Source organism: Erpetoichthys calabaricus, chromosome 12 (assembly GCF_900747795.2).
Source record: "Erpetoichthys calabaricus chromosome 12, fErpCal1.3, whole genome shotgun sequence".
Lineage (NCBI taxonomy): Eukaryota > Metazoa > Chordata > Cladistia > Polypteriformes > Polypteridae > Erpetoichthys > Erpetoichthys calabaricus.
The window spans coordinates 137,465,112-137,489,570 of record NC_041405.2 but is presented as its reverse complement, the minus strand read 5'-3'; the positions used below and the strand labels follow the sequence as shown (position 1 = coordinate 137,489,570).

General features: G+C 40.5%; 1 protein-coding gene across 8 annotated transcripts in view; it reads left to right on the top strand.

Moving 5' to 3' along the window:
- Positions 1-24,459, top strand: part of celf5a (cugbp, Elav-like family member 5a) — a 635,748-nt gene that overhangs the window by 581,433 nt on the left and 29,856 nt on the right. For 5 of the 8 annotated variants that reach the window (XM_051935295.1, XM_028816369.2, XM_051935294.1 and 2 more), the window contains exons 7-9: positions 3,888-4,032; positions 21,888-22,052; positions 22,752-22,814. In XM_051935295.1, the coding sequence (XP_051791255.1) occupies positions 3,888-4,032; positions 21,888-22,052; positions 22,752-22,814 (373 nt within the window). The remainder of the gene's footprint in view (positions 1-3,887; positions 4,033-21,887; positions 22,053-22,751; positions 22,815-24,459) is intronic. The other 3 variants (XM_051935296.1, XM_028816370.2, XM_028816371.2) reach the window with 1 other exon arrangement.

Here is a 24,459-nt window from a genome sequence, read left to right as displayed (position 1 = left end):
GCCGTGCTATATGCTTCTTCATAAAGAATTATAGATGTTGTATGAATAATCATGCTGTTATTGTCTTATTTCATGTTTTTATTTGCCTTTTTTCCATAAAAGTTGTACCTTGGTTCTTTATTAACCAATCCAACCCTTTTACATTTGGTCCTGACATCTCAGGCCTCTAAATCTATGATATGCAGGATCCCAAGGCGCACCAAGAAGTGAGTTTGTTAACTCACTTTGTGCGTTTGTTAAATAAATCATTAAAATGCCGCAGTGCGCATAGGGTCGTTGGTTTTATTGAGTTATGCTCTCATAACTCAACATGGAAAATATCTCTGAAGACCAAAAAAAAAAGCCTGTGTATACAATATATCCAGGAGCCTGAAAGAACAAGTGACCAGCTGCCAGGAACTTGGCTGAGAGTTTGTCCACATGCCCCACTTATGGTGGGCTGGTTCTCACTTTTCCACTATCATGGAGGCTTTATCGTGTAATTATTTCAACTGTTTTTATCAAACTGCGTTTTGTATTTTTGCCTGGATTGTTCACTTTTAAATCCTTTATCACAGAAAATCTATCTAGTGTTATAAAATCTAAGAACGCACCAACTGTTCTTCTCTTTGATGGAACCCCCATCTCCTAACGTCCACTTTCATCCGCCTTGTGAGGCAAAGCAGCTGAATATGTTCTTTGTCCTTTACATTCAAAAATCACTATAAATAGAAAACTTTTTAATCCCATTGGGATCAAATTAATATGCAGAGAGGCTGGATACTGAAACAAGGAATAAATATGAGGAATGTGCACAGATGGCACCTACTGGATCACAAAGGTAAACTGGACTTGTTACTGAGCTGAAAAACAAACACACTTTGAGATGCAGAAGAAAGTGAACATTATGGTGGGAGTATTATTGGGGGAATACAAGAAGTTTTAGAAAATCTTAAATTAAAAGTAGTAAAGTGGAAGGACTGAGGCATGGCAATTGGCACTACTGCTTCACAAATCCAGAGACATCAACTCAAATCCTGACCCAGTCACTAGCACTGTGGAGCTTGCTTTGTTACTCTACATCGGGTTTCCTCCTACATCAGAAGACACGCATGTCAGGTTAAATAGAGACTTTAAATTGTCCCAGTAAGAATGAATGTGGGTGTGTGTGTGACTGTTCCCACCTTGCTGCTTCCCACCTTGTTCCCAACACTAATAGGGCAGGCTCCAGTTCCCCATGACTCTGAACAGTGGGAGAGAAGGGGTAATGGATGGATATGCAGTATGTCAAATGTGTGACAAGTTCTTGTAGTGCTTTGTAGTAAACATAGATAGATAGATAGATAGATAGATAGATAGATAGATAGATAGATAGATAGATAGATAGATAGATAGATAGATAGATAGATAGATAGATAGATAGATAGATAGATAGATAGATAGATAGATAGATAGATAGATAGATAAAAGGCACTTTATAATAGATAGATGAAAGGCATTATATAATAAATAGATGAAAGGCACTATATAAGAGATAGATAGACTCCCTTCTGGCACCACCACACCTCCCATCTAGCTTCGTCCTCATCCTCCTCCTGACTCTGGCCCCTGAGTGTTGGTTGCTGGCCACTTTTATAGCCCACCCGGAAGTGCTCCAGGTGCATGGGCCCCGGCCATCCGCCACAATAGATAGATAGATAGATGTGAAAGGAACTATATGATAGATAGATAGATAGATAGATAGATAGATAGATAGATAGATAGATAGATAGATAGATAGATAGATAGATAGATAGATAGATAGATAGATAAGAAAGGCACTATATGATAGATAGATAGATAGATAGATAGATAGATAGATAGATAGATAGATAGATAGATAGATATGAAAGGCACTATATGATAGATAGATAGATAGATAGATAGATAGATAGATAGATAGATAGATAGATATGAAAGGCGCTATATGATAGATAGATAGATAGATAGATATGAAAGGCACTATATGATAGATAGATAGATAGATAGATAGATAGATAGATAGATAGATAGATAGATAGATAGATAGATATGAAAGGCACTATATGATAGATAGATAGATAGATAGATAGATAGATAGATAGATAGATAGATAGATAGATAGATAGATAGATAGATAGATAAGAAAGGCACTATATGATAGATAGATAGATAGATATGAAAGGCACTATATGATAGATAGATAGATAGATAGATAGATAGATAGATAGATAGATAGATAGATAGATAGATAGATAGATAGATAGATAGATAGATATGAAAGGCACTATATGATAGATAGATAGATAGATAGATAGATAGATAGATAGATAGATAGATAGATAGATAGATAGATAGATAGATAGATGTGAAAGGAACTATATGATAGATAGATAGATAGATAGATAGATAGATAGATAGATAGATAGATAGATAGATAGATAGATAGATAGATAGATAGATAAGAAAGGCACTGTATGATAGATAGATAGATAGATATGAAAGGCACTATATGATAGATAGATAGATAGATAGATAGATAGATAGATAGATATGAAAGGCGCTATATGATAGATAGATAGATAGATATGAAAGGCACTATATGATAGATAGATAGATAGATAGATAGATAGATAGATAGATAGATAGATAGATAGATAGATAGATAGATAGATAGATAGAGTCATATCCCACACATGCATTTTTAGATGTAACTTTTCTTTATGTACTGCAGTTTCCTTGTACGTCTTCATATTTAATTGCATATTTAATATTCCTTTGTAAGGAAGAAATGTCATGTTCAGTAAGTCCTGATGGTAAAAAGAATGTGCTTCACATGAATAATTTTGCATCAGCCCGCTTCAGGAGTATTTCTTCCTAAATGAATTCACGTGCACAGACACAGGGAAGCACACTGTGCTCCATAAGGAGGAAGGCATGGAGACGGCATCTAATCATTGAAATCTGCATCTGCTGCATCACAAATATGTCCACTCAGAGCAGCGTTTCATAAAGTTAACTGGCTGCAGATATGCTCTACTGTGGCACTGCTTCCCCCAAAGACATGGACAGGGCACTCAGCAGGCAGCATGTCCTTGGGGACACTAAACTCAAGTCAGGTTGTGTGGCTGCTTGAATTTTGCTTCCTTTCTGCTGTTGTTCTTTCGTTCTCTCTCTCTCTGTCTCCTCTCTCTTTCTCTCTCTCTCTCCCTTTAAAAGCCCAATTTATCTTGTTCGGTGCAAAATGGATGATCCCCATTTGTCACGTTGATAAAATTATGCAAATGACAAAGGGAGTTAATAGATAGTGCGGCACAGCCCACAGCTAATGGATGAGGTGCCAGCGGCTTCCGTTTTGTGCCGGGACAGGTGCTTTCAGGGTACCTGACAGCACCATTCAGGGGAAATAATTGGCTTCCCAAACTGGGACTATATGCAAATCTGCTGGCTCTGTGTTATAGTGCTACAGGACTGCAGTGTTTCTTTTCATGTTCTTCTCTTTGTCTTTGATTTACCCCTCTTAACATTGAAGAAATAAAAAGGCGGGGGTAAATCAGAGTTGTCCTTTCTATAAACCCGAATGGCACTGTTCGCAGAGTTGCACCTTTTACTCAAATCTAGTTGGGTAGAACATCTTGCAAGACGTTTCCAGATGGGATGTCATACCCTGACTTGGGAAGCTTTCAGACTGACTCACCTCACCAATAATTTTCAGAACAATTTTTTTTTTTTTTTATTTCCCTGCACCAAAGGTACAGGTTAATCTTTTCAAATCTGACTCTTCTGTCCTGCCTTTATTTAGGAAATGTCAAATGTTAAGCAGAATGCAACTTCATTCCAAAAGTTAACTTAACCCATTTTTGTTTATTCTTTTTTTTTCTGCTCTCCAGCTAATGCAGCAACAGGCGGCTCTCATGGCTGCAACACATGGCGGATATCTCACACCCAGTGTGGCATTCCCCACAGCACAGATTCATCAGATGGGGGCATTAAATCTTAATGGACTACCACCAGCAGCAATGACACCGGTGTCAGGTGAGTTTCATGGCATGGAGGAAATACAAAAGATAGGCAACATGTATGCTTTTTGACAAACAGTTTGGGGACTAATAAGCACTTGAGTACAAGGAACTGGCTAAGCGTGGAGAAGATGACGTTCAAAGTGTGTACAAAGTATTTAGGAGTCACACGTCAGCTGAGATGAATCAAAAGAACTTGAGTCTCTGAGTTTTCTCACCTAAACCATTCTTTTCTAGTGTTCCTATAATGTCCTTCCCTCCCAGTTTAGCTTCTGATTGATAACATGTGGCATAGTGGTTAAGGCTTTGGACTTCAAACACTGAGGTTATGGGTTCAGATCTCACTACTGACACGATGTGACCATGAGCAAATCACTTCACCTGCCTGTGCTCCAGCTCGAAAAAAGAGTTGGATCCTATTGCATTCCTCAAATATTGCAAGTTGCCTTGGATAAAGGTGTCAACCAAATAGTAAAAAATAATAGTAAAGAGTTAGGGAGGCCATATCACCAATTTAAAAAAAGAACTTTGCCCCCTGCTCGCCCCACTTGACAACCCCCGGGCCGGCGCTACACGCTAGCCTCTTTGCGGTTCACCCGCTCACGTATGGGGATGCAGATGTACAATTTACACAGATTTTTATTTTCATGATAATTGTTACATATGCATAATAGAACTAACTATTTTACATTACAGCGAGTAATTAACCATCTTAAAAAATAGCAAAACGTAATAATTTGAAAGTAAGTTATATTTAATGTTGCGTTAGAGTTTTTCGTTGTGTTATGCCATTTTGTTCTGTTCAGGTTTGAAATTAACACGCAAATACTTTTTATACTTACACTTTTACTGTAAGACTTCAGTAAAAACAATTTTATAAATTAAATTTCCATCAATATCACATTGAATTGTGATTCTGTATTTGGACTTTCATCGTGACAATGCAACATGTAACTGCCCGTGAGTGAATTTCGTTTCTTTCTCTCTATTAAATAAAATGACTTTTTCAAATGTTTGCCTCTGAGATTTGTTAATTGTCTTTGCAAAAGCTATTCTAATGGGAAACGGTTAATGTTTTAATATTAATATGAATGGCATATCAAGATCTCGTTTGGTGTCTGATGTTATCCCCTGAAGATGTTCTACATTACCTTTCTTGGATACATCCTTCTTTCTACAGTAATTCGGGCAGTGGAAGACCGGAAGGTGTTAACGGTTGTAGATATCCTTTGTGATATTGTAAGTTGATGTTTTCATCTTCACCACCAACTGTTTCAGCAGAGTCTATTGATACGCATTCATTTGACTTCATTGCTTCTCGGTGCTAGGATCGCCCGTGTACTCATTTTTACTGTTGATAACCCTTCGTGATGAAATTCTTCAATAAGATTTGGACATAATACCTCTTCTTTAATTGGGACCTTAAAGTGAGGAAAACGTTAACATTTATAAGAGCTGAGAGAGCAGGAAGTGTGTCTGACAAAAGCATTCACACGAATGAGAGGTGAGAGGACCGAGTGTGTGGTTGAATATGGTTGAGAGGAGGGCGGGACTTGAAAAAATCTCATGCCCAAAATCTCGTCTCGATGATTTTTTTTATATAATAGAGAGAAAATGTGATTTAATGCTGACTGTGAAAGGGGTGCTAAATTTGACTTTCTCATAGTGATGGCCACAACAGCTGGTGGTTAAAGACATTTTGTTTTATGAGGTGGTACTCATTCTAGCAGGGTTCCCTGTCAGTGTGCTACTTAAAGCTGCTGCCTTTCACTGCTTAGATCTCCTCCATAGTGGCCCCCTGTGTTCATATGCTTGCCCTCCCTAAACTTTGATATTTCCTTCCATGGTCTAAAGAAACTACAGAGCAAATTTCCAAAAAAATACCTCGGGCCACTGAGATCATTTTAAACAAAAATTGCACTATTTTCAAGGGTGTGTTTTGACAATTCTCACCTTTAATTCTACTGCCATCCTATGAACTTATAGTAGTGACTTTCTGTCCTATTTAATTATTATTATTAGGCTGACACCTTCATCCAAGGTGACTTAGAGTACGACATCTGAAATATTTTTGGTTACAATTCTTTTATTGGCTGGTGATGTGACTTGCTTAGGAGTTCGATTTGAACCCACAACCTCGGGGTTCATAGTTCAAAGCCTTAACCACTAGGCCGCACTGCCTGCCTAATCCTATTCTGTGATACAGTCTCCATTGAAAAATGGCTGAAAGAAGACTAAGAGTATCTGAGCCATTCGCTCTTCAAGTGCTGCTAGTTTGGTTGCAGATTCTTAATTATCTCAGATGCTCAAATAAAAAAAAGATTTTTGTGTAGTCTGTGGTGAACTTGCTTTTCATCTAGGACAACTCTGTCCACTTTGTGACCCTAAAGACATTTAAATTTATTTATTCAGTTGACATTTCCATTCAAAGTGGCTTATAAATCACTGCTGAAGTGTATTTTTTTCCTTATTTCTGCAGTGTGAGCACATACAGCCGAAGTGACTCACTATGGGTCACAGAATGAGTCAGTGGAGGAGACTGAATCGACAACTTTGTTCTTTATAGGCCGAGCCACTAGGGGAGTGCTACAAATGCAGCGCTCACTTCCTAGGCACTTAAGTGAATAAAAAAACATGGGCCATGAAAGAAGGACAGGAGATTTCCAATCAGGCAAAAAGGTAGCGGAAAGGGCTTCCTGCTTCAAGGATCCCTAAGACAGACAGACAGACAGGAGGAAAGCCAGCATTATCACGTAGTCCTGTAAGAAGGAATTAAGGCTCAGAGAAGCTGGAATGTATGAGCTGCCAGAGGGGAAACTCTGCTACGTTTGTCTCAGGGCCTTCAAATTCATTCATGATTGTGGATATGATTCTGGACATTGTCATTTTGTCATTACTGTCACATGTACAGAGTATAGTGAAGTTCTTACTTGCATGTGCTAATCATTACGTACACAGACAGACGTATAGCCCTGAAAAGTTGAGGCAAAGAATCAAAAGTAGCAAGGTACTGGAGCCAGAAATTACCAAGAGAGAGGAAGAACGTGAGCCAGAGAGATTTTGGTGCATGGGATGAAATAGTTTAAGATGGTGAACAAAAGGACAGAGGACTCAAGTCAGAAACCAACACGGTGCACAGCTATGGATTGTTTTCTACTTGCTTGTTTCATACTTCATGTTTTCCTGGTGATTATCTCTCACTTTTGTTTAGAAAATACAATATCTTTTACATCTCTATGTATATAAAATCCAACGTCTCTCTGTCTGTTTGCTTTTCACGAGAGAACTACTTAACGGATTTAGATCGGGTTATTTTCTATAATTTGTTTAAATATTCTGGCTGATTTTGCGACCTCTCTCATCACGCTAAGTATAATAGTTTGCTTGTGGTACCAATTTATTTGCGTGAATCTGAGAGAGACGCAACGGGGCGAGACCCTCCACACTCTTGCACCAGCCTTGGGGCGTATCTTACATCCACTTAGCTAGAGAACGAGAGAACTACTTAACAGATTTAGATTGTTTTTTTTTTCTAGAATTTGCTTGAATGTTCTGGTTGATTTTGCGACTTCTGTCATCACGCTAAGTATCATAGTTCGCTTGTGGTACCGATTTATTTGTCTGAATCTGAGAGAGATACAGAGGGGCGGGACCCTCCTCACTCACCGGTCTCAGGACGTATCTTACATCTGCTTAGCTAGCGAACGAGAGATCTACTTAATGGATTTAGATCGAGTCTTTTTCCAGAATTTGTTTGAACATTCCAGTTGATTGGGACTTTTCTTGTTACGCTTAGAATCATAGTTCTCTTGCAGGAGCGATATATTCATGCTAATCCGAGACTGAGGCTGCGGGCCGAGGGGAGGGGAAGCGTGACGTCAGGAGTGGAGAGCCAGGCAGGGCCGTCCTCACTGTCCTGTTTCACTACTACACGGGCGGACGGCTAGTATATAATATATATCTTGTATACACTCATTGAACAAATTATTAAGGACACTACTGTATACTAATACAAGGCAGAACCCCCTCTTGCTCTCAAAATAGCCTCAATTCTTCTTATCATGGATTTAACAAAATGCTGGAAACATTGCTTTGAGATTCGTGTCCATATTGACATGACTTCATCAAGCAGTTTCTGCAGATTTCACAGCTGCATGTTTGTGCCCTGAATATCCTGTTCTAGTCCATCTCAAAGGTGTTCTGTTGGATTCTGGTGACCGGGAAGGTCATTGAAAAACACTGAACTCATTGTCATGTTCATGAAACCAGTTTGAAGCAACTTCTACTTTGTGATATTGTGCATTAGAACACTGAAGTGGCCGTTAGAAGATGGATAAGTTATGGCCAAAAAGGGATGCACTTGGTCAGCAACAATACTCAAATAGGCCATGGCACTCAAGCAATGATTGGTCGGCGTGAACAGCCCCAAAGTGTGCCATGAAAACATTCCTCACACCATTACACCACTATCACCAACCTGCACTGTTGACACAAGGGAAGCTGGGTGCATGGATTCCTGCTGTTTGTGTCAAAGTCTGACCCCACCATCTGTTGTGCCTCAGCAGAAATTGAGACTCATCAGACCAGGTGACATTTTTCCAGTCTTCAGCTGTCGGGTTTCGGTAAGCCTGCACGTAGAGCAACCGCAGTGTTCTTTTCCTGACTGACAGTAGTGGAGTCCAACGTAATTTGCTGTTGTTACAGCCCACCAGCCTCAAGGTTTGACTTTTGCACATTCTCGAGACGCTTTTCTAGATACCACAGCTGTACAGAGTGGCTATCTCAGTCAGTTACGTAGCCTTTATTTCTGCTCAAACCAGTCTGGCCATTTATTTCTGACCTCTCTTATCATCAAGGTATTTCTATCCCCAGAACAGCTGCTCACCAGATGTTTTTTTTTTTTTTTTGCATCATTCTGAGTCTGGAGTACTGTTGTGTGTGAAAATCCCAGAAGATCAACAGCTATAGAAATACTCAAATCAGCCCCTCTGGTACCAACAATCATGCCACAGTCAAAAATACTGAGATCACATTTTCTCCCCTTGCTAATACATGATAAGCTGATTAGATAATTGAATAGATAAGCAGGTGTATAGATGTTTAATAATTTTCTCCATGAGTGTAAATAGTGTATACATATAGATGGCTGGCACACCATTCTGCTCCCATCACAGTATATTAACAGAACACATTATAATAATATCTGTCACTAAATACATCCATCCATCCATCCATTTTCCAACCCGCTGAATCCGAACACAGGGTCACGGGGGTCTGCTGGAGCCAATCCCAGCCAATACAGGGCACAAGGCAGGAACCAATCCCGGGCAGGGTGCCAACCCACAGCAGGACACACACAAACACACCCACACACCAAGCACACACTAGGGCCAATTTAGAATCGCCAATCCACCTAACCTGCATGTCTTTGGACTGTGGGAGGAAACCGGAGCGCCCGGAGGAAACCCACGCAGACAACATGCAAACTCCACGTAGGGAGGACCTGGGAATCGAACCCAGGTCCCCAGGTGTCCCAACTGCGAGGCAGCAGCGCTACCCACTGCGCCACCGTGCCGCCGTCACTAAATACACTATAAACAAAATCAATATTATTTTTTGGGCAATCTGACACAATGATCACACACACACACATACACACACACACACACACCCTTTTGCAGGCCACACTTACATTGGCGGAATGTGCAAGCTGTCACAAGGATCGGGATCTGGACAGACAGTGAAGCCTCTAGTTACAGTGCAGCAGTAATAACCATTGTGCCACCATACTATCTTTTGCAAAGTGCATAATATATGCTATATGTGTGTATATTTATATATAGGAGTACACGCCCAGTGTTTCTCTTCACATAAAGTAGTGCCAAAGAAATGCAGAACTTTACCTTAAAAATGTGTATGTCTTCTTAAAGCACAACTAACTTTAGAAAGAAAGAAAGAAAGAAAGAAAGAAAGAAAGAAAGAAAGAAAGAAAGAAAGAAAGAACTTAATTTATCCCCATGGGGAAATTTGACTTTTTACAGAAGCCCAATAAATAAACATATGCATATATTATAATAACTGAACTGAACTGAAAGTAATAAAGGTAACCAGATGAAACAATACTACCTAACCAACCTGTTAGACCATCCTAAACAGGCTTTTGCCCTAAATTACTAGTGGATTGGCTTCCCCCTTTTAAAATCTCTGAAAGTGATAGTAAGGACTCTCCTGTTTCATCTGCCATCTCACTCCCAGTATTTAGAAATCTTCTCCACTTTCCAGTGGCCTCAATTCATCTCTACCACTTCTCTGGGATTATTTCTACAGGCCATGCCCCAAAATCAATTTTGGATTCAGAGAAAACCTCATGTCCCACTAGGCCATCCTAAACAGGATTTTAATCTATGAGTCAGAGTGCCCTCTGGTGGCCACCAAGACAACTGCACCCCTGAGACCTTATATGCCCTTTAAAAGCCAGGTCTACAAGGCAGCATAAAGGACACTTGATTTTTCTAAATGGTCAGCAGAGCCCAACATTTTCCATCTGGAAGTAATTTGGGCATCTGAAGGAACTACCCTTTTATTTTGCCATGTAAGTCCTCTGGGCCTATGGCCTTGGCTTTGTGTCCCAAAACCTGACTACGTGGAAACTTAGGGAGGATACAATATGTTTAATAGTAATATCTAGCACATTAAAGACTTTAGCACATATATATCATCATCATATTAATATGTTTGAATAAAATGAAAATTGTAATTTTTAACATTCAAGCTTACTGACTTCTCAAGCAGAAATGTAAATCTATATATATAAATGTAATGAATTATTATTATTATTATTATTATAATTATTATTATCTATCTATCTATCTATCTATCTATCTATCTATCTATCTCTCTCTCTGTCTCTCTCTCTCTATATATATATATATTCCTAGAAGAAATGGAGCATCATATATAAAGGATATAATGATTACACACACACATACATATTATATATACATACAGCATTATATATACATATTATATATATATATATGTGTGTGCATATATATATAATATATATATACTGTATATATATGAAATGATTAAATTGTTTTGTCTTTCTGTGCGTCCATTGTGCTAATCTTATTCACATTCTGTCTATTTGGTGTTTATGTCCATGTGCACAGTAATTTGATTGAATGGACATGCAGTGCTGGGTATCCTTATAAACCTGGTAGGCCTTGAAAGTGCTGCCAATTTCACTATAGCTGGGAGATGAGCGGGTGCTGCAGTTGCTCATAAGCTTTGCTTATAAAAATCACTTTTCTGCCTCTAGCCATGTTCAGTTCATGTTAGCTGTAATATAGAGGCGCATAACTAGAGCCCCCAAAAGTAATACAAGATGATCGAATTTTTATGGCCTCTGTGGTATTATAAAGATGCTATACACATTAAATTGAGGTTGTTGGATTCATCTTTCTTATGTTTCTCCATGTTTAATTCAAAACACAAGGCAGAATGGCTCAGCAAATATGAGATATACAAGCAATTTACACTTTAGGAGGCCTGTAATGTGGCATAGTGGTGAGCTCTAAGCGGACTCTAGTGGACAACTCTACGGGACTGGTTTCTAAGGGACAGGGTACTGTTTGTATGGATTGTGTATACTCTCCATGTGGCTTTATTTCTTATACTCCAGTTTAATACCATGCCTAATATATTTTCCTAACAAAAATTAAAGAAAAAGATAAAAAAAGAAAGGGGATAAACCCAAAGAGTTGCAAAGTACAAAATAAATGGCTGAAGAAAACAAAGGTTGAAGTCCCTATTGTCCTACCACATCTCCATCCATCCATCCATTATCCAACCCGCTATATCCTAACTACAAGGTCACGGGGGTCTGCTGGAGACAATCCCAGTGAACACAGGGCGCAAGGCAGGAAACAAACCCCAGGCAGGGTGCCAGCCCACCGCAGGGCGCACATGCACACACACACACACACACACACACACCAAACACACACTAGGGACAATTTAGAATCACCAATCCACCTAACCTGCATGTCTTTGGACTGTGGGAGGAAACCGGAGCACCCGGAGGAAACCCATGCAGACACGGGGAGAACATGCAAACTCCACTCAGGGAGGACCCGGGAGGCGAACCCAGGTCTCCTAACTGCGAGGCAGCAGCGCTACCCACTGCGCCACCGTGCCGCCCCCTACCACATCTCTTTACAGGAAATCACGTCTTTCTCTCAACTTCCAATCTTTTTCACTCACTGTCTCTCCCAGATACTTGCTTTTCCTTCTTTCTTTCTTTCTTTCTTTCTTTCTTTCTTTCTTTCTTTCTTTCTTTCTTTCTTTCTTTCTTTCTTTCTTTCTTTCTTTCTTTCTTTCTTTCTTTCTTCATATGAGATTTTAAACTCATCCCTTAGCTCCACATTCACTGCAGGTCTGATTGGAAGTAGTCTTTAAATGCCACCAAAGGATGACTTCCAGGGCCATTTCCGGGTTCACTTTCAGGGTCAGGATCATCCTCTCTAACTGTCCTCTTAGAATTCTCTAGCAGTTCTCAAATTTATAGTAACAGGCAGCCTCCCTGACCCTTCTCAGAAGTGCATTATGTCAACAGCCATTTCAGCTCTCACCTGCATACACGGTAAGAGACCAAATCAATGTGGGTCATGTTCAAGTATTTTAGGATTAGAGACTGAATGGACTCAGATTAATGATTTGCATTATTGCACCCACTTCCTGCCTAATGCAAGAAGGCTCTGACTCTGACCTCCAATGACAGACCCCTTGACACCTTGATGTCAACTAGGGCCCGTGGCTGAACGTGTAATGTCTTCAAAATGTACTGTTCAGCTCTAAAACATTGTGCATGTGTACATGTAAAGACGCCAGGCATAAATAAAAAATCAAATGTATCTATCTTTTGATTATAATATAATATCAAATATCAAGTACTCTCATGTTAAATACACTGTAATGAATACGCACCTGCCTTTATTCTTGAATTTTTCTATTCTTGTAGAATGCAATGTGAGCTTTCGCAAGACGTGGAATAAGCAGCACTCTGTGTATTTGTGTGACAGATCTCTGTCAATCAGACATCCGGCTCCACCCATCTATGGGGTAATTAGCTGGCTACTACAATGCTATGCTATTTCCATGAAACAATGTCACAATTTAATATCTAAAACTGCCCTTATGTTATATATACAATGATTATTTCTATGAGTCAATGTCAGAGACCTGAGGCTTTGTGGGTCGCAGAGGGGGTCTGCCACTCTAGGTATGCTGCATCTGCTGATCATTTTCTTAAGAATCTGTTATGGAAATACAAAGCCAGCAGACTTAACAAGGCAAGCTTTAAAGTGTAACTTTGCATGATAGAAATATTTAACAAGAGAGTATTGGGGATATTAGTAGGTTAAACGCATATACAATGCAACTATACTGCTCAAAAAAATTTAAGGAACACTTTTTAATGAGAGTATAGCATCAAGTCAATGAAACTTCTGAGCTATTGATCTGGTGAGTTAAGTAGCAGAGGGGCTTGTTCATCAGTTTCAGCTGCTTTGGTGCACTAGAGGGGCAACAATGAGACAACCCTCAAAACAGGAATGAATGGTTTATCAGGTGGAGGCCACTGACATTTTTCCCTCCTCATCTGTTTTTTCACTAGTTTTGCATTTGGCTACGGTCAGTGTCACTACTGGTAGCATGAGGCGATACCTGGACCCTACAGAGTTTGGTTGCACAGGTAGTCCAACTTCTCCAGGATGGCACATCAATACGTACCATTGCCAGAAGGTTTGCTGTGTCTCCCAGCACAGTCTCAAAGACATGGAGGAGATTCCAGGAGACAGACAGTTACTCTAGGAGAGCTGGACAGGGCAGTAGAAGGTCCTTACCCCTTTAGTAGGACCGGTATCTGCTCCTTTGGGCAAGGAGGAACAGAATGAGCACTGCCAGAGCCTACAAAATGACCTCCAGTAGGCAGGCCACTGGTGTGAATGTCTCTGACCAAACAATCAGAAACAGACTTCATGAAGGTGGCCTGGGGGCCTGATGTCCTCTAGTGGGCCCTGTGCTCACTGCCTGCCCAGCACCGTGGAGCTTGATTGGCATTTGCCATAGAATACCAGAATTGACAGGTCCACCACTGACACCTTGTGCTTTTCACAAATGAGAGCAGGTTCACCCTGAGCACATGTGACAGACGTGAAAGGGTCTGGAGAAGCAATGGAGAACGTTATGCTGCCTGTAACATTGTTCAGCACGACACGGTTTGGTGGTGGGTCAGTGATGATCTGGGGAGGCATATCTATATCTACGCACAGACCTCTACAGGCTAGACAACGACAACATGACTGCCTTTAGGCATCGGGATGAAATCCTTGGACTCACTGTCAGACCCTATGCTGGCGCAGTGAGTCCTCATGTGACGAGAGTATGCAGGCAGTTTCTGAAGGATGAAGGAATTGATACCATTGACTGGCCCCCACACTCACTTACTTGACCTAAATCCAAAAGAGCACCTCTGGGACATTATTTTTCGGTCCATCTGACGCAGCCAGGTTGCACCTCAGACTGTCCAGGAGCTCAGTGATGCCCTGGTCCAGATCTGGGAGGAGATCCCCCAGGACACCATCCATCAACAATTTGGAGTTGCTGCAATGAAATTTCAGCAAAATGGACTCACTTGCCACATCATTTTTTCACTTTGATTTTCGGGGTGTCTTTGAATTCACCCCTCTGTAGGTTGATCATTTTCATTTCCATCAAACGATGTGGCATCCTGTTGTTCCTAACACATTACCCAGTCCATAGCAGTAGAGATATCCAGCAGGATTTTTTTCCCCATTGAGATCTGATGTGTTTTCAAAGTGTTCCTTTAATTTTTTTGAGCAGTTTAGTTTTAAGAAGATTTCAACAATAGTACAAATAGAGAAATGCTAAATTATATTTTATTACTGAAGTCAAACATTTGCTGTTTATTAAACACATATATATTTATTATGTCTTACTTTTTTAGTGAAATGCAGCCACGTTTATTTATTTTTGCTCGTCCTTATCTTCCTCTACATTCCCACATAATCCTGTACCAAGACTCTCCACTTCATACCTCCAGCCAGAAGCCCATGAATGACAAAACTGGTCCTATGGCTGCAGCGGCCACAGAGGGGTCTGCAGCCAAACTCTATCGTCTAATGCTGCTCGATACATATTGGATAACTACAGTCCTAAAGTTAGGTTTCTTGGATTCGTTAAACAAATAAATGGACAAATATATCTTTGCAGCTAGTTAGAGAGCGTTGCAGAGGCCATAGATGATATGTACAGCAGAACCACACGGTATCAACATGTTGCAAATCACACCAGCTGTGACAGAGGAGTGTACATCAGGCTCACGTTTAGTGAATGTACTAAACATGCCAAAACGCAGAAGGTATTATAAGCCTCCCTTGTTCAAGGTACCGTAGCTACCATCTCGTATCTCAGTCAGATAGCAGGAAGGCTGACAAGTCGGTCACCATGGGAACAGTATACACGTAAAAGCCACAGGCAGGCGGCTGCTTGGGTTTTTTTCTTCAGGAATGACTCCTCAAATGATTTCCTTAGACAAAATGTGGCAGAGCACTCCCCTCTAGTCATCGGCCCCATTGTCATGTATGGCAGGGGCTACTCCGCCGCAGCCTGCTGGGCACTGTCACTCCTCATTTCTCCAAAAAGGCCTGGGCTTCTTTTTTCTCCTCAAAATTTGAACCGGTTGTCAGACAACTCCGGTCATACTAGCGGACCAGCTCTTAGAGCAGCTGTTTTATGTCATTAGAAAAGGAACACTTGAAAAGGGACACCTGAACCCTGCATAAAAAGAAAATAGCCAGAGGGCTACTTGGCAGAGGCCACAGCACAGGCAGACGTCGGTGAGCTCAGATATTAATAAATAACTCTCCAAAAAGGTGAAATGAAGAAAATGGCAGTGGAATCTGGCGCTCATGACGATTTGTGATTGCAATTGACAACTGTAATAAAAAGAGCGCTCTTCGGGTGAGAAAGGCGTAAATGATGTCAATGGAAATGTACACTCTCCTGGCAGCAGATGGACAGTTGATTAGTGACCTGTCTCCACAGTGATGCATGGCGACACCCTGTGAAATTATGCTTAGCAGGTGCTGACTGGTGAGGTATCTAAGCAGGCTCTGGGCAGGGTGTGGACCCAGAGCTCTCCTCTGAATTATGAGCCTACATCTTGGGGGGAGGCTGGCTGGAGTAGCACACCAGTGGCCTTACCCTTGTCCACAAAGACTTCTTTATAAATGTGTTGTTTAGGTCAGGAAGAGGTGCATCCAGGCATAGTCTACTGTGATATTTGTAATGTCCAGGTTCCCTTTCTCAGAAAAACATCCAGCTGCCCACATCTGGCTGCTGCATTCTTCCATGTGAAGCCTGAAAACCACAAGGACTGATTAGGATCATTTATGCTAGGTAGTATGCCTAGGTGGGGCTGGGTGGTCTCGTTGCCTCGGAACCCCTGCAGATTTTGTTGTTTTCTGCAGCCCCATAGAGTTTTCTTCTGTCCTCCCCGGCCATCAGACTTTACTTTATTCTTTGTTAATTAGTATCACCTAATTTTTATATTTTTTCTTTTTTCTTACTTCATCTTGTAAAGCACTTTGAGCTACATCATTTGTAGAAAAACATGTTATTATATAAATAAATATTATTGTTGTTGCATTTGGTCATACATCACTAATCTTCTAGCATGGAGCAGAGTTTAGGCACTATTACCTCACAACCCCAGGAACCTGGGTTCAAATTCCTATTCAGTTACTTCCTGTGTGGTGTTTGCATGCTTGGCACGGCTCATGAGCTGATTTCAGGTACTCCAGTTTCTGCCCCACTTCGCAAAGTCTTGCACCCTGAGGTTAATGGGCATACAATGAGAAAAGTTGATTTTTGGGGTTCACTTCAGTTCCCCATTACTCTGTGAAGAAAAATCAAATTTAGAAAAATCAGCGGATCTCCTGTGAAATATTTAAATGATGATAATAACTAAAAGAGATGGTTACTGTTAAGGGAAAATAAAAATAATAGTTTGTGGATATCGGAGAGAATGACAGGTTGTGACAAATGGTAAATACTGGGGGTGCCAACCGGGCCATCCCTGTTTTGTTCAAACTCCTACAGAAATCAAATGCACGATGGTGTAAACATGACAACAAAATACTGCCACTTATAGGCATTTCACTTAAAATGCATCAAGCTATAAAGGAGCTCTGTCTAGTTGACTGCTTGTTCAAGAAATGACGCCTCCATCCGGGTGGCCATGCTTTTATGACCTCGGGATCAAAAAGGGCAGAGTCAGTTGCCCTCACTGGGCAGTTTTCTGGCAGTGCCCCCTCTCGGCCCACGGTGGGATTACAAACCTGGGAAGAACCTGAAGGGTGACCCACTGATGCGCATGTGTGACAAGTCATAAATCACAAAAAGTATACCTTATGAAAGGGATTTAGATGTCATAGTGGACTCATCACCATCAATGTCCGAACAGTGCTCAGAAGCCATGTTAGGTTATATAGCACCACAATGTGTGGAGTGCAAGTCAAGTACTCCTCATCTGGAGTACTGTGTGCAGATTTGGTCTCCAGTCTACAAAAAGGACATAGCAGTGCTAGAAAAAGTCCAGAGATGGATGACTAGGTTGATTCCAGAACTGCAGAGGATGAGTTATTTAGAAAGATTAAAGGAGATGACCCTTTAGATTTTAAGCAAAAGAAGATTAAGAGGTGACATGATTGAAGTCTTTACAATGATAAATTAGTTTAGTGGATCGAGACTGTTTCTTTAAAATGAGTTAAAAGAAGAACATGGGAACACATTTGGAAACTTGTTAAGGGCATATACTGTATCTCAACAAAGAGGACATTTTTCTTTCCATAGAGAACCATAGGAGATTGGAATAAGCTACCAAGTAGGGTGGTAGACAGTTGGATTTTAGAGACTTTCAAAACTTGACCTGATGTTATTTTGGAAGAATTAAGTGGAAAGGACTGACGAGCTTTGTTGGGCTGAATGGTCTGTTCTCAACCAAATTGTTCTAATGTTCTATTGCTCTAATGTCACCATTACCAAATGTTTCCACGATGGACAATCTTTAATACCTCAAGCCTGATGAGGTCTGCCTCACACACTGCTCAGTGCATTGAGGCAAGACTGACTAAAATGACCAAGCAGTGGTGTTAAGTTAGGTTCATCTGAATTTCAGTTTACACCAGTCATCATACAGGTAAATAGTGTATTCTTTTAACACACCTATGCCTTAGTATAATCTAAAGGTCCCAAAATAGATGAACAGATTGAAAGTCTTTGGAAAATATTTAGTTTATTGAATAGAGCTTCTTGTATGTAAAGTATTAAAAAAAGTAAAATAAAGTGTATTAACTCATTCACTTGGCAACTGTTCTGGGTACAAATGCTATAGAATGTCTTAGTTACCCATACAGGGATAGTCTGATGCACTTTACACATCCATACAGAATGTTTTTGCCTTACTATTACCCAGGTGAGTGTAGTCTTTAATTAATAATTCCAGAAAAATTTATGAGCTATGAAGTGTATAGTGTTATAAACTAGACAGCTCCTAAACACAAAAGTCCCCAAACAATCCCAAAAATGTTCACTAGATGGGGGGAAACAGTCAAATCCTGGCTAGAAACATAACACAGCAGAGAGAGACAGTTATATGTCCCGCGAGACAAGTCCACGCCTGGGGCCGGAAATAAAGGTCAAAGAGTAGATGACAAAGCAGAATATCATAAAGAATTCAAAAATGGTGGCGCAGTACACATGCAGAGCAGGTTAGAGATAATGGAAGTACGAAAATTTGAAAGTCTCAAATAAAGGATAAGAAAGATTACATTAGCGCAAACAATGAAAATTATTACTCAGTGAAATAACATAACAGTGAAAAGAGATCGAATATATTGTTCGGATTTAAACTTTAAGTCGGAGACTTGTAGATCATCTACTTCATGTTGCCAGTGAGAATTAAAAGATTCCAGAAACGTTGGCGTGGTATGAAGTCCCATGAGATGGAGACTTTTAACATGAGATTCTTTCAAGTCACACCCTACATACAACTATTTTCAAACAAGACCACAGTCAACTAACCTCAGTCGTGTGAATACTTTTGGCAGACACACTTCCTGCACTCTCAGCTCTTATAAATTTGATCAGGACAATAATTTTATACATTCTAGATGAAACGTCAACATCTAAGCGAAGAAGAAAGAGCATGGACAAACATTCGAAAAAGTCATTTTATTTATTACAGAGAAAGAAACAATATTCACTCATAGGCAGTTATACATTGCGCTGTCACGATGTAAGTCCAAACACAGAATCAAAATTCAACGCGATCTTGAAGAAAAGTTAATTCCAAATATTGTTTTTACTAAAGTTTTAAAGTAAAAGTGAAAATAATGCATATGTAACAATTCCAATGAAAATAATCTCTTAAAAACTAGTTGTGAGCGAGCGAAGTGAACATAAAAATACTTATTTTTGCAAAAATGCATTGTGGCAAAAATAAGTGAGATAACTCCTGGGAGTACACAGGCATAGGAGTTGCCTAAAAAGATAAAGGCAAATCAAAGTTAACAACGTTCAAATGCACAAACCCAAAGACTAGTTGAAACACAGAGAAAGGGGTCAAAAATTCAGGAATAGCACAAAAACACAAAAATAATTAAAACCCAACAAACTCACCAATGCCAGCACATTTCATGAATGGTGACATTTCCTCAGCCTTTATAGGTCTGAGGGCAGTCCCTTGTGGTGATTGACAGGTGTCCCCACCTCTTGGAGGACTTCCCACACAACACATGGTACATAGACAGAGATACCTAGACACATAGAAATTAAATAATCCACACAGACATAAAAAAGAAACAGTATAGACAAGATTGACTAGGCTGATTCCAGGACGATGAGGTATGAGCTATGAAGAGAGAGGAGTTGAACCTTTACAGTTAAAGCAAATGGAGAATAAGAGGTGACATGATTGAAATTTTTTAAATTATGAAGGGACAGTGGATCCAGGCTGTTAAGGAAGTACACAGGGACACAGTTAGAAACTTCTTAAGGGTAAATTTTGCACAAACCATAGACACATGCAATAAATGACCAAGTAGTGTGTTGGAGAGTAGGAATTTATGGACCTTCATTTTCCAAATGTTCTAAAGTTCTCGCTTTCACCTCATGGCAACATTTTTATCTCATCTGCTTTTGAAGCTTATGACTTAATATTTTTAAGCCGATATTTGATATGTATTGTCCAACCTTGATGGCATGGTGTATGATTTTGCTGAACTTGGTACTTTTCTCATGCTTGCTGTGAATGTAATACCACTCAGAGGGGCCATCACCTTCTTAACTGGTGGAAACTGGTTTCTTTTGTTTTCAATGATCTTCCACTATGTAACTATACAACATGCTGCTGGCACAGTCTTGACACAAAGCCAAACACTGTGCTCATATTATCCTTCAATTCATTTGTCTCCACTGGCTTTCTTTCTGATATTGAATCATCATCATTCTTCTGCTGTTGACTCATAAAAGTGTTTACTCCAACGCTCCTGAATAATCCTACAGACTGTTCTCTGCGTATAAACTTGTTAGACACTGGAAATCTGAATGCTGGCCTTCCTACACTCTTAAAAATATTAGATCTATAATGGCACTTTACTGTGTTATGTGGTTCGTCATAGAACCACTGCTTCAAAAAGAAAGGGTTCTTTACATATGAAACTGGTTCTTTGGACGTATACAGTATGTTAGCATAACATAAAGTATATCTTTAATATGTAGTGCAAAACTGACAGGACTTTATTAGATCAAGAAACCCCGAACTCATCCTGTGTTACTGTATGCAACAAGAGTACTTTTAAAATCAGGAACCCACTGGTGTTTTATAAATCTGTTACCATCTCTTCATGATCAAGCAAGTAATGGTCCTTTCTGGAACCTTCATGTGGATGGTTCTCCTAATTGCATCGCTCCGAAGAGTCACCTTGGCACCTTTATTTTTACAACAACAACATTTATTTATATAGCACGTTTTCATACAAATAATGTAGCTCAAAGTGCTTTACACGATGAAGAAAAGAGAAAAAAAAAAAGACAAAGTAAGAATTAAAATAAGACAACACTAATTCACATAGAATAAGAGTAAGGTCTGATGGCCAGGGAGGACAGACGGCTGGAGAAAAAATAAAATCTGCAGGGGTTCCAGGCCATGAGACCACCCAGCCCCCTGTGGGCATTCTACCTAACATAAATGACCTCAATCAGTCCTCATTGTATTCAGGGTTCTCATGGAAGGACTTGATGATGACGGTCACATGGACTTCTGGCCATGTAGGGACATCATGGTGCTTTGATTAGGTGGTGGTGGCGCAGGTTGCCACTACAGAAAACCGGAAAAAGAACAGAAGAGAGAGTAGGAGTGCACTACAACAAAAACTACTACCAATAACTCCTGGTAAATGCTTGTCCAGTATTTTTGCGCCAGTTGTTTGGAACTTTGGCCCACTATCTGTTTCTGAGTGTCCTTCTGTCTAGGCATTCGACACCAGACTGAATGAAAGCCCCTACAAGTATACGTTTCAACAGACCCTTCTACTCTTTAAAATGTTTTGCCCTTTTAATAGGAAAGTTTGCAGTTTCATAGACTCGATGCTATTTGGAGGTATTATGGTGGGTATGTGGTCTAAGGCTTTCTTGGTGGGTATGCTCTGAATAATAAATAATGTTTGCAGCTGATCCAGAATGGAGTGTTCATTGCACTAGTTGGCATGGTTTAATAATAAACAGTATTTGATTTCACCCAAGGCTTGAGCTCTCCACCGGCGATTGCCACTTCTGCGGTTCCCAGCATTGTCACTCCCATTGTAAACGGCTTTACTGGAATCCCTCACCAGCCTAATGGTCATCCTGCAGTGGAGGCGGTCTACACTAATGGTCTTCCACCATACTCAGGTAAGCACAGCCAGAGCCAGTTTTGGGTCAGGTCAGCATACTAAAGTGTGGTCAAACATCCTCAAGCATGTCAAGTGTCCCCTTTCCAATATGGAATAGAGATATTTTTTGGTTATTGGATTCTACAGTGCAGGAAAGCTTCACAAATGGTGGAGGCTTGGACTAAGCATGGCTTACTAGTTAGTATAAAGTGAACTAAATGGGGCTTGGCGGCACTCTCACGCCACTGAAGGCTAGAAAATGCATGAGGGTTCCTTATGCAAGCAGAGCCCCACCGTTTTTACTAACTGGATTACAGTGGCTTTTCACCCTACCCAGCCACCCCCACTTTTTATTAACATTTCATTACCCATAATCCAATCACAGATGCACCATTTTCCGCCTAAGGGAGCTGTCTATGGTGCTGAAGCGTGCCCAAGACAAGCATTCCTCCAGCCCCATTTGTCACAAATTAATCTTATTTGCATTCCAGTGAGATGTGGGAAGCAGAGGGGACGCTGCAGAGATGTGAGAGGAGAGGGCTTAGTGTTAGAGTTCTACAGAGAATGGGCCTTGAGACCATCAAGTGCTCTGAAATGTTGAACTCTCTGAATGACTGAGGGGCTATGCTGGATTGTCTTTCCTGGTTATTCTCTTGTCTGAACTTTCTGTGTCTGTCTATTTGTTTGTTTGTCTGTGTCCTTGATTCCTGCGGTGCAGCCCAGAGTCCTACTGCCGCCGATACTCTGCAGCAAGCATTCACAGGAGTGCAACAGTACACAGGTGAGCATGTCTTCTCTTCTTCCTCTTTCTTGGCATTCCCACTATCTGTCCCACACAATCTGCCTGCCTTTTTTTCTACTTCCATCTTTGCTGTTTCAATGTCTTTTGGGAGAAAAAGTATTTTGCTGTCTACTAACGCTGGGCACTGTGCCATAGAGATGACAGGGAGGTATTCCTCTGTGGTTCCTCAACAAAGCAACACTTGTCCAGGCAGAGGAAGAGGAATCTGTAGCTTCTGTTTATTATGGAAAACTTTACCTTGCTTAATCTAATTCTTTTCTACTTTTCGTTTTTGAGGAGCACTACTTTTAACTGGTAAAGTTTAGTGATTATTTGGGTTTGGCCAGAAGGTCCATTATCCTGAGGGAGAGGTTGCCTTCTCAGTGATCACTATCCATCTTCCCATATATCTATAGGCCAAGATATTAGTGGTTGGCTATTCCTAGAATGAGACAATCACACATCACCTCTGACTGATGCAGGTTTTGCTCTTCCTTTCTAAACCTAATTGGGATCAGGTATGGCAGAGTTCATATTATGGAAAACAAGGGACACAATTGTCAGTGCATGCAAGATGTTGGACTTTTTTGAAAGCTGGCTTCAACAAAGTCTGTTTCCAGGAATCTTACATCTGTGGGAGATGCCAGCTGATCCAACACTTCGAGCTTGGAGTTGCTGAACTTGAGGAGGTGGCACACCTGCATTGTAGTAAAGAATTGGCAGATCTTGCCCAGGTGTCTTTTAGGAAGATAGTGTGCACTCCCAGTACTGTACAGGACTCTAGGTCAAAGAGGATGAATAGGTGGGCCACAGTCAGACAAAAGCAAGAGGACTACGTTATCTAGGAGATCAACACCTGTGTTGAGGCTTCCAACCATTTTCTGGATCTTGCAAAGTTGCTTGATGGTTTTAAAAACTCTAAGGTGATAGGTAAGGATAAGGAACCCCAATGGGTAACTTCAAAACCAGTATCCTGAAAGCGATAGAAGTAATGAGAGTGGGGGATTCAATCATTAGGGGGATTGAGACACAGGTTTGCTCCAGAGACAGAGAACCCATACAGTGTGCTGCCTTCTGGGTGCACAGGCAGGAGACATCCCTGGAAAGGTCTTGGTTGACACGTGGGTGGATCCACATGTCGTTGTCCATGTCAGAACCAGAGCAAATGGCATACATGAGGACATGCTGTTAGATCTGCAATTTAAGAAAATGGAGATGAAGTGGTGACACGATTGGTGCGATAAAATTATGAAAGGAATTAGTGCTGCAGATGCCTGTTTTTACTTTAAAGTAAATTCTACAACAAGCACAAAGCAAAATGGTTGGAAACTAGATAATGGTAAATTTTGCACAAATGTTAGGAAAAGAACAGAGAACCATAGATACGTGGAATAAATAAGTAGTATGGTGGGAAGCAGAACTTGAAGATCCTTAAAGTCTCAACTCAGTGTTACTTTGGAAAGTCTAGGTGAGTAAGATGGATGAGCTTGTTGGGTTGAATGGCTTGTTCTTGTTACAAGTTTTCTAATGTTCATCCAGGTAATCAGAGTGAGACGCTGTAATATGTTTGCCTAATGCAGGGGTCCTCAAACTCAGTTCTGGGGACCCTCTATGGCTGCAGGCTTTTGTTCCAACCAGATTCACA